Source organism: Mustela erminea, chromosome 5 (assembly GCF_009829155.1).
Source record: "Mustela erminea isolate mMusErm1 chromosome 5, mMusErm1.Pri, whole genome shotgun sequence".
In the NCBI taxonomy this organism is placed as follows: Eukaryota; Metazoa; Chordata; class Mammalia; order Carnivora; family Mustelidae; genus Mustela; species Mustela erminea.
In genome coordinates, this window is record NC_045618.1 from 119,151,698 (window position 1) to 119,168,549 (window position 16,852).

The 16,852-nt window shown below is 42.0% G+C and overlaps 1 protein-coding gene across 12 annotated transcripts in view; it reads left to right on the forward strand.

Annotated features, from left to right (window-relative positions):
* The window catches only part of EFCAB11 (EF-hand calcium binding domain 11), a 162,306-nt gene that overhangs the window by 65,603 nt on the left and 79,851 nt on the right, over positions 1 to 16,852 (forward strand). Inside the window, exons 6-7 of one of the 12 annotated variants that reach the window (XR_004286084.1) lie at positions 9,223 to 9,409; positions 10,867 to 10,902. The exons of 8 other annotated variants lie outside the window; for them this stretch is intronic. Coding sequence is in view for 3 of the 4 variants with exons in the window: in XM_032344695.1 (XP_032200586.1) it covers positions 10,867 to 10,984 (118 nt within the window). In the remaining variant the exon portion in view is untranslated. Of the gene's footprint in view, positions 1 to 9,222; positions 9,809 to 10,866; positions 12,378 to 16,852 lie in introns of those variants that run through there. 3 more of the 12 variants (XM_032344695.1, XM_032344696.1, XM_032344697.1) reach the window with 3 other exon arrangements.

Genomic DNA, 16,852 nt, shown 5'->3' on the forward strand with positions numbered 1-16,852 from the left:
ATCAGAGCACTACCTCTCAGCAGTCTCTGTTCTTTCACTCTAAGACACACAGGAACAATGCAGCTTTCCCCCCAGCTTTTCTGAAAATAGGAGCACAAATGGCAAGAAATGCAGTACAAATTGGGAGATGTCAGTCCATTAGGAGTGACGCAGGGAATCTGATGGAGTCAGGGGGAGGAGGTGTAAATTGCAGGATAATATACTGGGGAGGCCAGTCTGTTAGTAATGCAAGGAATGTGATGGACTTAAAGGAAAGGTATAAATTACAGGGTAATGTAAAGAAGAGGTCAGTACATTAGTAACATGGGAAAACTGGCAGATTTGGGAGGAAAACGTGCAAATTGTAGGATAATGTGAGGTAGGGGCTTCGCTGTAACAACGAGCTTCCATCCTATCAAGGACACTTGCTGGCCATGCATCCACTGGCTAGAACTTTAGGTATTTTTATGGCTCCATCTCATAACAGATCTTTAGGTCTTTTAGAATTCTTGATTAAATTCCAAGCTAATAATACAGCACAAAATTATTATTCTTGCCCAACAGAGGAAAAAAATAAGTCAGAAAGATCCCCTCAAAACTTCTGAATGCCTGACCCTATAAACCTCATCTTTGTCGATCCTAGCAAAAACACACCTTTTGGGGAGCCCTTTGCTGCACACAGACATACAGTCCTTCCTCCCAGAGGCTCTGTAAACAGGACTGTCATTTCTGGGTTCAAGATTCAATTTAAAACAATCAGACAATAAAACTTCTAAGTAATTTTAAAGTATAACAGATAATGAGAGACTTTTCTCAATGGACCTCTCTTGTTTTTAAAGATCTTGTGAGTGAGGCATTGACTTCCCTTTGTTCCAGAATGTCTTTTCAAGGACGTTCTGAATAGTGAATAGGCTTAGAAGATAGAGTTAGGGTTTCCTTCCAGAACAAAAGGCAGGCTTGCTTACAAACCATTTTTTTAAAAAACTCGGGCTTCCTAAACTCAGGCAACCCTCTGCATGTGTCACCATCCATCTGGGCTCATCTGCATCATCCCATAGGATTTGGAGGGTAAAGGGAACTGACCCAAATGTGCCGACCCTCATGCTGCTTGCTGCGCCGTGAGTAATGGAGTCCTTTGTCTGTGAGCCAGTCTTCCTGGGGCTTCTGCCAGGGTCCCTGAATCCAGGGCAAGCTACCTTGGTAGCTTGCAGGGAGGCTGAATTCCCAGACCCTTCACAGTTCTTAACAGTTTTATCAACAAGGATGGGATGCTGACAGTGACATGGCTTTCTGGAAGAAGGGTGAGGAAATCATGGTCCCTAATAGGATTTGAAGAAAGTCCATGGGAATTAGTAGCAAATATGTTGTCCACATTAGATGGTCAGCCAGGCCGTAACGGTCGCCTGCTTTGTCACTTGTTAATGCAGAGGAACTGGGGAGGTGGGTCGTTTAGTCATGGAGAGCTGCCCAGAGAGTGTCTGTGTTGTCGCTAACCCTCCTCCAGGCCAGAGGACTTCCTCACCACTATGGCAGTCAGCCTCAAGTCTTTCTGTAGTGACAGCTAGTACAAAGATTCATATTCGGTGGGAGAAAGTTCTACCTCTTTTTCAGACAACAGCTATACAGACAGATACCCCTGTTGGGTGAGAATGAAGGGAAATTAGTGACTGCTATGGGCAGAGCCCAAGAGCAGCCTTAAAACTGAAGTTTTAAGGCTCTTGGGAGCTGCAGAGCAGAGCACACGATGTTAAGGAGGAACGACAGCAGCCAGAGCATCTTATACCTCACCTCCTCCTACGTCTGAGGTGCACACTGTAGATGCAGCTGGAGGTAAGGTCTCAAAAGTTTTTATATTGTTTAGCCAACTAACTAATACACATTTAAAGGTCTGTATTTGGAAAATCATTATTTTCAAAAGCAGGGGAATGATAAATTCCAAATTCAGAAGAGTGATTACTTCTGAAGATGAGGCGCGGGGCTGAGATCAGGAAAGACCGTGCCGTCAGCTACAGTAATGCTGGTCCTTTTCTAGTCAAGTATGGGGTGAGTTTGCAAGTTTGGGTTTTATTATCATGCTTCATAATGCAACTATTTGTTATATATATTCACTCTTTATATGTATCAACTATTACATAATGTGTTTTTGGAACAAGCTTAGGGAAATTTAGTTCGTAATTAGATCGGATTGCTAAGAATTACATAATGTCTGTTAGATTTCTGGGTGGATTTCAGCAGGGTAGAGGATGATGTCTTCCTATAAGACTCCTACTGCGTCCAACCGGAAAATGGCATATCTACATGCCTTTGTGGGAGAAATCCTGGAGAGGCTCAGGCTTTTACCTTTCCAGATGGTAGATATGTCGTGAAATTATAGCGGTCCCCCTTTAAGTGCATACTCGCTGTCTGTGGTTTTGGTTACCTGCACTCCGCTGCAGTCCAGAAGCAGAGGATCCCCTTTCTGATGTGTCTTCAGAAAGTCAACAGAAGCCTGATGCTTCATCGCAGTGCCTATGTATTTGCCCCACCTCATCTCATCACACAGGCATTCTGTCACCCCACATCATCACAAGAAGATCTATTCCAGCACAATAAGATATTTTGAGAGAGACCACATTCACCTAACTTTTAGTAAAACATATTGTTATAATTTTCTATTTATTAGTTATTGCTGGTACTGGTATACCTTCTTGTTGTTGTTGTTGTTTTAAGATTTTATTTATTCATGAGAGACAGAGAGAGGCATGCTCCCCACGAAGCAGGGAGCCTGATGCAGGACTCAATCAAAGGACCCTGGGATCATAACCTGAGCTGAAAGCAACCGCTTAACCAACTGAGCTACGCAGGTGCCCTGGCATACCTCTTTTTATTGCACTTTGCAGGTATTGCATTTTTTACAAGTTGAAGGTCTTGCATCAAGCAGGTCTATTAGCACCATTTTTCCAAGAGCATTTGTTCACTTCATGGTTCTCTGTTACATTTTGGTGATTCTCATACTATTTCCAACTTTTCATTATTATTATTATGGTGATCTATAATCAGTGATTGCAACTTGCTGAAACTCAGTCGAGGGTTAACATTTTTAGCAATAAGTTATTTTAAAATTAAGGTGTGCATATTGGGGTTTTTTTAAGACATAAAGCTATTGCACACTTAATAGAATATAAGTAGAATATAAATGTAACTTTTATGTGCACCAGGAAACCACAAATTCATTTCAGCTTCTTTATTGTAATATTTGCTTTATTGTGGTAGTTTGGAACCAACCCACAATATCTCCGAGGTATACCTGTAATCTCTTACTGGGCCTAATTTATAAACTAGACTTTATGTATGTATAGGAAAAAAAATAGTATGTGTAAGGTTTGGTACTATCTGCTGATTTAGACACCCCCTGGGTCTTAGAACGTATCCCCCATGAATAAGGAGGGACTGTTGCATTGCAAATTAAGTGCTCTCATATTTGCTCAAGCTAAGACTAATTAGAAATTATTTTAGTTTGAGGTCTAATTCTAGATACAGTTCGTTTTCATCATTCCTAAAAACAGCTTGTGAACACTTTCTATATTTATAATGCTGAGGGGACATTACCCAGGCATTCGAGAAATTGGGAAAATATTATGTGTACTCTACCAACTTCACTGTCCTTGGGGATTGGGGAAGCCCGTCTTATTTCCCTTCCAAATTCTCTCTTCTCTATCTTTAAGAGAGGGAAGTGTTCTTCAAACCTTTCTCAGGAGGCAAAACTCTAAGGAGAATTTTGTGCTTCTTATGACCCCCGAGAATGAGTGCAGCTCCTTGCTGACAGCTTAGCCTAAAACAAGGTTTCTGGGAGCTCCATTCCCTTATCACCCATGTGAGGATAGCACACTTCTGGTCTTGCTGACCTTGAGAGTTAAGACATTAGATTCCTTGTGAGTTCACCCTTAGGATGTTGTCATCACACTACTAACTAAATATTTTTTTATTTTCTACTTTAGACCAAATGCTATTGGCACTTTGTTTCATTTTTTTTTTTTTAAAGATTTTATTTATTTGAGAGAGAGCACGCAGGAGCAGGGGAAGGGGCAAAGGGAGAAACAGACTCCCCGCTGAGCAGGGAGCCCAGGTGCAGGACTTGATCCCAGGACCCCAGGTTCATGACCTGAGCTGAAGGCAGATGCTTAACTGACTGAACCACCCAGGCGTCCCCATTTCCATTTAGTATTTACAGCATCCGGTGGTGGCTGTTATCATCCCCCACCATTTTATACTGAAACGGAGCTTTGAGATGGGTGAAGTGACTCTTCCATGTTCTCCTAAAGAGAACGCAAACTAGGTCTTACAGATTCTAAAACTCACGTTTTTAACAATACCAGGGCCTTGTCAATTTAAATCCACTAATTCTAATAATATCATGGGAGCATATAAAATTTTTTTTATCCGATGAAAGTAGGAATGCCACAGGGTTTGGTGACCAGAAGTGGTGTGGAAAGGACGTGGCCTCTGGGCAGGAGGGAGGCTAACCTGGGGGGTTTCTGAGATCCGATCACCCCTCTTTTTAATGAATTCCATACTTTTTCTTCTCATCAAAACAGTGTCTTCAGTGTCTGTGTGGTTGATGTTTTTGGACAGGTTGGATTAAACATTCCTACAGTGTGAGGGGTGAAGGGAACAAGCACGTGAATTTTATTCAGCTAAGCATGATTATATTGCTTTCCCATGCCGGGATGAGAGTGAGTGTCCACACATTTGTTTCTGTCAGAATGCAGGCAGCTTGGTTTCTGGTATTCTTGTGAGGGGTGTGAATGTCATTTTCCTCCTGGTCCTAATGAGGGAAGTCAAGTACTTAAAGAGAAATGGGTATCAAAGGCGAGTTTGAAGTGTCTTTATCCTTGGCTTGCAGATTGGTCTTTATTTGGCCCCAGAAAAAATAAAGACTTTCCTCTGACTTAGAGAATGCTTAAAACCAGGACCTGCAGTGTAGAGATAGCACGAGTGAGCCTCCCCCAGGGGGATCTTGGGCTGGCAGCACGGTGGGAGATGAGTACTTGGTGCTTGAGTACCTGGGAAGAGAGTCCCCCAGCTGCCGTGCTTTTAGGAGAGCATTTTATAGAAGACAGCCCACTACCTAATTTTTTGTAATGATTTTCTCTTGCTCCATACTTATGTGAGCCTCATTTTGGGAGGGCTTGATACAAAAATCAAAATATCTTTCCTTGTAGTAAGATTTCATATCACAAATTCTTCCTGAGGACCACGCAATCTCATACACAGCAATGGTTGAAATATAATGCATAATTTGAAGACCGCTCCATCCTACAACTATGTGAAGACCTTGGAAGCTGATCAGAAAGAACTTTTTATTTTTGTTCAGTTCTCCTGGGCTTCTCCTGAGGGCCAGTTCTTTGATTCAGTGATCAGATCACACAGTATTGATCCGCTAAACAGGTGTTTACTGCACACTTACAGTGGGCATCGTTTAGAGTTTTCCCCTTTGGAAGAAACAAGGAAGGTATAGTCCCCAGCTAAGAATGGATTGGTTTCCAAAGTTTGGGGAAGTTGAATCTGGAACCTGGACTATAATGACCAGAAGGGTAATAAAAGTAATAAGTGGAATAAAATAATGCTTGATTTCCCAGGCTAGCCCACCAGGCATCTTCAATTCCTAGAGTGGTTGGCCCCTACCCTAAAGCCCATGTGTCCTGTTAGTGTTACAATACAGGAAGAAAAGGAAGGGCAGTCTCTTCTCTGCCTTTCTGGGCTCTAGGCTCACCCTTTTTTCAGCGTCTTTGTACCTCACACTCCCCAGTGTCCTTGTATCATGCTGTTACAAAATCACCAGCTGCTCGTCCCCCACTCAGCACCCATTCAAAACTCTTAATTTCCTCATTGTAGTTGATATCAGCCAGATGATAGTGGAGAAATATTTCAGTTAAACTAATTCACACTTAAGTATGCATGACTGATACCGCTTAATCCACCCAGAGGCATTTGCATCATTAAAAGAAAATGTTTATTAAATTAAACAAGTATAGGGGCACCTGGGTGGCTCAATCAGTTGGACGGCTGCCTTTGGCTCAGGTCGTGATCCCAGAGTCCTGGGATTGAGCCCCACATTGGGCTCCCTGCTCGGTGGAGAGCCTGCTTCTCCCTTTCCATCTGTCTGCCTCTCTGCCTGCTTGTGCTACCTCTCTGTCAAGTAAATAAATAAAATCTTTTAAAATATATTAATTAATTATTTATTAAATAAGCAAGTGTAGATTATTTAGGACCTTAAATAAAGTGAAATAGAAAATTAAGGCAGAGAGCAAAGGAAGTTATGTTGGGCTGTAACAGGGAAGAACAGCTCAGTGTGGAGTTTGCTCTCTGGGGCTAGTTTCCCTAAGCCAGTCCCGGGTTTTTTTGTTTTTATTTGTTTATTTATTTATTTATTTATGTGAGAGAGAGAATGAGAGAATAAGCATGAGAAGGGAAAGGTCAGAGGGTGAAGCAGACTCTCTACCGAGCAGGGAGCCCAATGTGGGACTTGATTGCGGGGCCAGCCCCGTTTTTATCACTTCATTCTTCGCACTGCTTCTGAACTCAGTTCCAGAAAAGGCCAAGTGTTGATGTGGTAAGGCAGCAGTAGATGCTCCATTGCTGGGGGTGAGGTTTGGGGTTTGGGCTGGGGAGGGCTGGAGTTATTTGCTGAGGACATCAGTGACCAACTGATTACAAGTGTGAGTTATGTGTAAGGCATGGACATGGACTGAAGGAAAGAGATCCAGGTATCACACCAAACAGAGAGCAGAAATCACGAGATCACTCAGCAAATTGAGGTCCCATCAACTGGCAGTGAGCAAGTAGTCCTGTTCCTGCCTTCGGACTTAAGTACAGTCAGGTCAGGAGAGGAGACCCTGGGTAAACAATTACCCTACAACTAGCCTATCCTATACCTCTCTCCCTGCTGTCTCAGGTCAAGTGAAGGCTGTGGTCACTGCCTGTGAGCTGAGACCTGCTGGATCTGGGGGTTGTGGTAGCTTCTCTGATGGGGTGTTTCTGGAAAAAGTTGGGGTCCAGTCGGGTCAGCCACATGAAGAGGGTGGGGACGACGACCAGGCCACGTGGAGAACATCTCAGGCAAATGCACACTGTGTGCAAAACCCAATGGAAGATAACTCCATGGTGCTTGTGAGGAGCCACCGGTGAGGCTTGAAGAGGAAGGACCCGTGGATGCAGGAGCCCAGAGAGAGACACACAGCACTGGTCACCCAGTGTTGTAGCCATGTCAGAGGCTCGGAACCTCACAGGTCTGGGGTTTGACTTTAAGCCTTTAAGTGAAAGAGCGACAACTCAGACTGTGTGGCCCCGACTGTACGTATAGAGGTTTAGAGAAGGGAGGTTAGAGATTAGAGAAGGGAAATCTAAATTCTACTAAGGCCCCTGCTCCAAAATATCTTTCCAGTCACTCCTGACACTGTGTCTAAACTCCTATAATTGAAAAATCCTTCTGTTTTAAAACTCAGGTTCCCTAATAACCAAGGCTTAGGCAAAAGGCGACATTTAAAAAAATTGTTCAGATCTCCAGTCATCCTTTTCTAAAGTGACTTTTCCTTGTCTCTGTGACATCATTTCTTCCTTCAGATGCCCGACTCACCTGTTGGTCTCTAAATCAACATCGATTTCAAGAAAGGACTTAGGTGAACTTTATGGTGCAATTTTGAATCTGTCTGTTGCCTTCTCCTAGCATGTCAGTGTGTGACCTTTTGTAACTCAAATTGTCTAAAGTGATAAGTGAAATCTGTTGGTTCGCACAGCTGAAGCAGGAGAGGTAAGATGTGCTTGAGTGTAATTTGACTGGGGCTTCGGCTCGGCTGTGCATCTCTGGTATTCTTCAGCCTTGCCCTTGGCTGAGTCCACTACGCCTGTCCTGACGCCCCTTAGGGTTGCAGCACTGACTACAGCTGTCTCTTGCCCTCACAGCCTGAGCTGAGCACTGCTCTCCTCAGGAGGGTCAGAAGTCCTGGGCTTCTCCCAAAGGTTGTGGAACACGCCTGCACCAATGATGAAGACCAGGAGTGTCTGCTAATCTGAGAACCAGTCACTGTGGGCAAGGGGGTGGCATCCTGCACACCCTTGGGACTGTGCCCTCCCAAGCCACAGGGATGCTGGATACCAGTGGGGTGGGGGCAGGATTGTGGGCGTCTGAGAAAGTGCCAGACAATGCTGATGGCCCAGGGCTATTTATATTTAAAATTTTTTGTCCATTTGTAGAATGTTAGAGAGCAAATAGAGGGGAAGGGAATTGTTTTTAGAGTGGACAGTGGGACCATCCTAAGGGTCCCTGTGCCAGACTTCCTCCTGACATTCAGTGACCAATCTGCTGGTATGGCCCAGGGTATCAAGTGATTGTGGTCTCTGACATTCCCCAAGCTGTAGGCCTTTGAACTTGGGCATCTCTGACCTTCAAAGAGGCTAAGTGTGTGGCTGTGGTGTGTGGAATTAAAAAACGATGTAGATCCTGTTTCTTTAGGATAATTATGCAGGATAGGATAATATAATTATGCATTATTTAAAACTATTATTCAAAGAAATTATAGTGTTCCTCATTGGATGTATTAGAATAACTTTACAAACTGGAGTTTTGCAGGAGGAGAGGAAGGTGCAAATAAGGGTTATTGGTTAATGAAAGGTCTGACGATCTTTGTACTCTATCCACCCTATCTAAATTTAAATACGTTTTAAAATTCAGTATAAATGAATTTCAGGGCTTTTTAATAGGAGTGGTTTCATTTTTTAGATTATTTACTTGCCTAAATAATACAAGGCTATATTGAATTCTTTAGAAATATTTCCAAATAGGGCAAATATATATATAACATTTAAAAATTTTAATCCCAGGTCTTTTCTTCCCAACCAACTATGTTTTGTTAGTATTCACATGGATATTAAAATGAAAAGGAGAAGGATGCCCAGGTGGCTCAGTCTGTTAAGCGTTTGTTTACCTTCGGCTTAGGTCATGATCTCCAGGTCCTGGGGTCGGAGCCCCTGCTTATCGGGCTCCCTGCTTAGTGGCGAGTCTGCTTTCCTTGACCCTCTCCCTCTACCCTTTCCCCCTCCCCCTGTTCATGTGCTCCCTTTCTCTCAAATAAATAAATAATATCTTTAAAAAATAAAAGATAAATAAAAAGGAGCATATGCACCCTCATCAGCAAGAATGATGGGCAGGATGCTTCCTAGGTGCTGGGAACAGAGAGACATGAAGGGCCCACTTCTTGTCCTCAGGGAACGTCATATGATCAATTTGGGAAGAAAGGCAAAAACATGGAAAATAAATAGTAGCAGGTTATTCACAGCCTTGGCCCAGCGAGTGAGGTGAAATGAGGAGTAGTTGCCGGGATGAGAGGGGAGGCCTGCCGCGGATGGGAGAGGTGTGGATATTGGCAAGGAAAGGAAGAACATCTCAGGCCAAGTAAGTATACACTTGTAGTTGCATTTTATTCTGTTTTCCCCCAACTTATTATTAGAGCACTGCTCAATTCCAAGATTTTCTTTGCTGTATTGATATTTTCTGCAGAATTGTTAGATTTGGTCATATGGATCCCTTCCAATTGTGTATTTTCTAACATTTCTGTAATGACTCCCTATGAGTCTTTCAGAATTATTTTGTAATGTTATAATAATATAATTCTAAATTTCTTTTACAGTGATGAAGAAAGTATTGCCAAAAGCAAACTAGAAAATAAAAATACCAACTGTTCTATTTCTTACGAAATAAATGTAGGGACAAATACTTATCTATAGGCTCTAAACACTGTCTCATCTACACAGTCACTTTGTTTTGTTTTGTTTTATTTATTTGTTTGTTTTATTATGTTCATTTAGCAGCTGTGTAGTACATCATTAGTTTTTGATGTAGTGTTCAGTGATACACAGTCACTTTTTTATAGCATCTTAATACATTTGGGGCTGTTCCTTGTGAACGTCTTGGCCTACTATATTCATGTGACTTTGAAAAGACATGAGAATCTCAGGAAACTGAATCTGACTATAATCAAGTTGACCAAATTCTTAGCTGGCTTTTTTTAATACGGAGTTGTTGCATTATTCTTCAACTATTAAATCTAGAAGTAAACCCAACATCTTCCCCTTATTATTGTGTTTTTCTTTATTTCCTGCCCTTTCCTCTTCATTTCCTTCCACGAGGCCTGTGATATTCCCTGTTGGGCTGTGAATTCCTTTAGGCCTGGGATGGTTGAGTCCCTGGAGCTTTGGACAGGGTTCAGTGAATGCTCCGTGAGTGGATGAAAACAATATTTCTCACCAGAATGGAAAGAAATAATGCTGAGGAAATTAGGTACAAGTACATATTATGATTTTAAGTTTCACACATGATTTTGAACTATTTTTTCATAGCAACTTTCCTGCTAGTTTTTTTTTTTTTTTAGATTTTATTTATTATTTATTTGACAGAGAGAGGGCACAAGCAGGGGTGGGCAACAGAGGCAAAGGGAGAAGCAGAATCCCTGCTGAGCAGGGAGCCTCATGCAGGGCTCGATCCCTGGACCCTGGGATCATGACCTGAGCTGAAGGCAAACACTGAACTGACCCACCCAAGTTCCTTCCTACTAGTTTTACCTAACAAGAAGCTACCCTAGATATGAAGGTGGGCAAGATTTATAAGCCTAACAGAACATGCTTGAACATCAATTATTTTGTAAGGCAGACCTGTTATCTGTGACATATTAACACACTGACAATATAAGATGCCAAATTTTAAAAAGATCTTTGGCTTCCTCTTCTGCATAAACGAGTTCTTTTCAGAACAACTTATATGTTATAAATTTCACATGTGTGTTTCAGACCAGTCAACGCAACGAAAATTTGATCATGATTACTAGTTTTTCAAAGCCTTCCTTCATTTCCCAGCAGGCAGTTTCCTGTCAGAATTCATTTCCCATTTGGAAAATCTCTGTCTGACCCACGGTTTTTTGGACACAATTCATCCTTCACATCGTTGAGTCTACCCACTGTCATCAATCCATAGCTCCTCAGATGCCAAAAGACCCCTTTATATTCAGAGTGATAAAATCTATCTAAAACATCAGAGGAACGAAAACCAAGAAAAATATTTAAAGATTTTATCCCTGTGATTTTTCTAATTAAAAAAAAATGCTTTTAGTATGTATCTGTTTCTGTTATTATATTCTAAGAAACTAAAGTAATAACCATTACAATTGAAGCAAGATGTGCTTTCTATTCTCCCTCAATCTTTACATGATTAAAATTAAGCTTTGGCATAGCTGCAGTATAATTCAGTTCAATTTAGTGAATATATATGGAAACCCTTTTGCTGCTGCCCCCTCCCCATTACTATGGCATCTACAAGAACTGCCTTTTCGTCACAATAATTGAATGTGAGATGTGAGCATTCCAGATGTAACTGTGGGGAAAAGTAAAATTCACTATGGAAGGGGGTTAGGCTGTGAATGAAGGGTTTAGGTTGTGAAGGCATCATCCAAGATGCTGGATCTTAACAATGTATTAGTTTTGCCTTGCAAAGGGGAAAGTCTTTCCAGGTTAGAGGTGCTGAGGTTGGATTCAGCAGGGCATGTACTGACTCTTGGACAAGGAAGTCACATGATGAGAAAGGTCTTCATCTGGCTGCAGGATGTACCATGGAGTAAAGAGGTGGGTGATCCACTGGAAGCCATTGTCACTGACTGGGGCCTAATTGATGAGGTCCTGCTTCAAGGTTAAAGGAGTTGGATATGTGAAAGGAAATGTGATAGGATATGTGAAAGTCTTAGAAATGTTACCCAGAAAGAAGCTGATTACCTCAAAAGCTGATTGGATATTGAGAGGCAATGCAAAGAAAGCTGCCCAGGTTTGCTCCAAGGGCTGGGAGCCTAGGCAAGCAGAAGAATCCTGGTGTTATATTAGCAGAAATGGAGAATTAGAGAAGTGGACCAGGCAGAGCCTGGAGAGGATGCCCATGGACAGGAGGGAAGCCAGACAAGGAATGGTCAGAGGAGATCCAGGAAACCATAATTTCATGGAAACAAAGGGAAGACAGTATTTCAGGAAGACAGAGTGAACAGGGAAGTCAAGAAATAAGAGTCTGAGTTTGATTTTGTACAGGGAAAAGACAAAAGGTTGACATTTCAGTAACTTCAGAAAAGTGGTGGAAGTAGATGCCAGATAGCATAGACCCTGAAAAGGCTGGTGTGACTGGTGAGCCTGTAATACAAGATCCTTCAGTTATTTCCAGTAAGAAACCCCTTTGAAGGAACTCCACTCCTTCCCAGACTAGTAACAAAATGCTAGCCTGTTATTAATACCTGTAGATTTAAAATGTACCTATTTTCACGTTGTAACTCAAAAACATTATTTTTACAAACCATTTGGAAATAACGTTTTTATTTTGATTCTTCTCTTTCAAAATTTTGCTTATCCCTCTCTGAGATTTATTTCTAGGTCATTGATTCAGATTCCAAAACTAGTATTTTCTATAAGCTTATTTTATGCCTACTAGAGTTTAAATTCAAACATTTTCTGACAGTAGCAACCGAAATAGCTTCAAAGACATTTTTTACATCCACCTTGCTTTTTCTTTGTTGATTGTATCTTTTCAAAAATGCCCCAGATTGATAGCTCCTGAGATAGTATGCTATAGTAACAACACACTTTTTAGAATTGAGAAATACACTTTGGCCTCATTCTGGTTCTTGAAAAATGCCTTTTACTCCTAAGAGGAGCCAGTCAAGAAAAAGTACATTTAGAACTGGAGTCACAGGAACTTAGTTCTCTGCCTATCCTTGTTGTATGACCTTGGGTCAATGTTTGGAGTTTTTCTTCTATGAAGTGAGAGGACCATGGTAGAGGGTCAGTTACATCTATTTCCAATGGAAAATCTCAGAATACCTGAATATACTACTTTATTCTTTAACTTGGTCATCAAGCCTACCATATGGTATGATTCCACCATGGAAGGTATGGTTGGGTTCCTCATGTACTCTCTCTTCACTGTTCCCTAAAGTTACTGCAGCCTCTGTCAATGGCAGACCATCATCTCCCCCTTCTCATCTCATGGGGCATTTTCTGGTATACAGTGGTACTCCCAGCACCAGGCACCTCCACTACAGATCAGATGCTCAGTAAATATTTGATAATCAAATGAATGGGTTGTATTCATACTCCGCAGGTTAAAGCAATAAACATTTAGTATCTCACCCAATACCTGTGGTTAGGAATCTGAAAGTGGCTTAGCTGGTCATTCTGGCTCATACCCTCTTAGGGGGTTACATTCAAGATGTTGGCCAGAGTCACAGTCATTCGAAGGCTTGGCTGGGGCTGGAGAATTCACTTACAGGGGTTGGTCTCTCAGACACCTGCTGATTTAGTGCCTGTGGTTTACAGGAGTCTCTCTTGTCAGGGCTGTTCGAGTGTCTTCACAACGTGGCATCTGGCTTTGTCTGGAGCAAGTGGTCCAGGAGAGCAGGAGAACATGGAGGAAGCTCTCCTATAGGGCCTCAAGGTTATCTGTGGGCACATCTTAAAACCACCACAGCCTATAACGCGGAACACCACAATTTGCTGCCTTTGATACTGTCCAGGTTGTGAAAGCAACTGTGATCCAAGTTATTTATCTCACTTCTTATCTGTGAACAGAAGTTGGGTATCAGAATTTCTAGTCTCCACTTAATTATTTCTGGTGTCCACTTCCTTTTTATTCTCTTGTGGAAGATAACAGATAATGTAAGATAATGAGGTATGGCAGTAGAAATCATGAAGCGTTAGAATCAAAAGATGTCATTTTCTCTCTGCGTGCCACCCTATGAGCTTTTCCTGTCTAGAAATCAATTCACAATGTATCTGCCCTGAGAAACTTTCTTAATGGAGGTGGAGAAAAGTTTAAGAAACCTGTTTCCAGGTGGACTAGTGAGTACCAATTACATAGCACTCGTGGATGATCAGAAGAGCAGGTGCCAAAAATAACAAGCCTTCAGAGAGGAGCACGTTACAGTGAAATGAGAGCTTCTCCGAAAACGGAGCTGGTGACCACCAGGTGTCTTGTTGGTGGTTTTATACGTGAATTTTCAGAAAGAGAAGAGAAAAGTTAGGTTGGGTTACAGCTATAATCCCTAGTGGGGGAAGAGGGGTTAAAAAAACCAACCAAAAGGTATTTATTAAAGTGAACCAGGTATCGGGCATTGGGTTATTACCTAAATACCTCATTTTGAGTATGTTCTCTTTTAATTCTTCTCCATCTTCCCTAATATTCCCTCCTTTGTGTCCTTCCTCTGTCCCACTAGGCTGAAACTCTAGGGCAGAACTAGAACTTTCATCATTGGATCCCAGGTGCTGGAGGCAGTACCTGGCCCTTTGCTGATGTCTATTGTTGTTAGACTTGAGCCTTATTTATTTATTTATTAAGATTTGATTTATTCATTTGACAGAGAGAGAGAGAGAGAGAGAGAGAGGAGGAAGCAGGCTCTCCCCTGAGCAGAGAGCCCGATGCAGGGCTCGATCCTAGGACCCTGAGATCATGACCCAAGCCAGAGGCAGAGGCTTAACCCACTGAGCCACCCAGGTACCCCTTGAGCCATATTTATAAGCAAATACCGTATGTTCTCTTTCTCCATAAGATTGTATAACTTGACTGAAGACAGAGTAAGTGGTGGAGTTTGGGATTCAAAGCCAGGTCTGAAGTTTGTGCTTTAGCACAGATACTCTTGGGAAGATTCTAGGAGGCTACCGTGTTGAGAGACCCAAGGAGCATCTTTACCGATCTTCCCTGGGAGAAATTACTTGGGAGGTGTTTCTGTGTTCACCCAGAATGGGTCACTGTGGTTTAAGAGAGTCTTGCAGGAGACAGGTTGTTGATTGGCTAAAAGAATCTTAAGAATAAGCTGTCCAGGGGCACCTGGGTGGCTCAGTGGGTTAAGCCACTGCCTTCGGCTCAGGTCATAATCCTGGGGTCCTGGGATCGAGTCCCACGTCAGGCTCTCTGCTTGGCAAGGAGCCTGCTTCCTCCTCTCTCTCTCTCTCTGCCTGCCTCTCTGCCTACTTGTGATCTCTCTCTGTCAAATAAATAAATAAAATCTTAAAAAAAAAAAATAAGCTGTCCGTTGTGTTTGGGCTACAAGTGAATTTTTGGTGTTACCCGATGTTTTTCTGTCTCTAAGTGGGATGCTAAAAATTTCTCATTATTGCTAAAGGAAACTCCCCTCTCTCTCTTACCATTTTTCCCCCAGAGAGTCTACCTTGACTGATGAAGAAATTAGAACATGGCATTTAGATTAAAAGTTAGAGCTCAGTAAATAAGGAGATTATGTATCAAACCTCCTTGCCAAATCCATCACTACTAAGAAGGGGACTTCTTGCAAGAGTCCAGGCCCTAAACTACAGGAATGGGGGAAGAACAGATGCTTTCAAATGGGGTTTTGCATCTGAATCCATAGCACCCTGGTGATAGGATGTGCACTGGAGGAAAGTAGAGACTCCTAAGCTTCTGTCCTGGTAGTCTGAGTGAATAGTGGCTCCATTCAGTGTGACAGGAGACAGACATAAGGGGAGAGAAGGGGTGGGGCTGATGATGACATCAATTTGGGATGTGTCTGTGGGACAACCGAGGAAGGTATTCCATTGAGAAATGGGCATCGAGGTCAGATGGCTCCATGAAAGAGAAGTTGTCCCAGGATATCTGGGAGAAGACCTGGGTCTTAGACGTGTGTCTGTTGATGTCCCTCCCTTTCCTGGATTGTCAGTACAGAAAAGAGCTAAAACAGCAAAGCAGCCTTTCTTGGCTCTGCTGTACTATTTGTCATCTCTGCAGCTGTCTTTATATCTCAATGTCCTGGACACATTGGGAACCAATGAGTGACCTCCTGATTGTGGATGTAGAAGGGACCTGCCACCTGGTCATGGAGGACAAGGGCCCTTCTGTCTCCCAGGTCTCTCATCGGCTCTCACACAGAGCTTGCTTCTACCCAGTATGATTTGGCAATCTTAAATGCCTCCTTTTTTTTTTTTTTTCCCAGTTTGCTTACAATGTTGTCTGTATCTGTTTTGAAATGTCATTCATTTTTCTTTTTAAAAGACAAACACAGGGGTGCTTGGGTGGCTCAGTGGGTTAAAGCCTCTGCCTTCAGCTCTGGTCATGATCCTAGGGTCCTCGGATCAAGCCCTGCATCAGGCTCTCTGCTCAGCAGGGAGCCTGCTTCCTCCTCTCTCTCTCTCTGCCTGCCTCTCTGCCTACTCTCTCTCTGTCAAATAAATAAAAATCTAAAAAAAAAAAATAATTAAAGACAACCACAAACTCATGCTTTATTTTCTTCAGAAAATACTTCTAAATAAAAAACTGTCGCTTAGTTTTTCTATGTGGGTTTTGGTGCAATTGGTTGTAATGCAACCTCTTCAATTAGTCACTTATTAGCTGACTCTATGAATTATTTTAGATGTGCTGGCTCTCTGGGGTTTTTGGCAGGGGGGCTTTTTTGTGTAGGTTTTTTTTTTTTTAATTCAAAATACTATCTTGAAATGTAACACACTTAGCTTTTATTATATTCTATAAATTTTCCATCTTATTCTTTATTGTGTGTTAATCTGATAGCATAATTAACATGTCTGACTTCGGTTCTTTCCTTACAAACACTGAACACTTACGTCTTTCATTAACTGAAATCCTTCCTCTGTAAACAAGTAACAATTGCAGATTGTGCTACCTTCACTCCTTTCTTGTGAGGATTTAAGTACATCCCTCTTTTGTTAAATTATAGTCTTTAAAAAAAAGCTAGATGTGACATATTTTGTCATTTGGTATAATGCCAGTAGAAAACAAAGGATTACTTGTTATGTATGTATATTTTTAAGATTTTATTTATTTGTCAGAGAGAGTGTGTACACAAGTAGG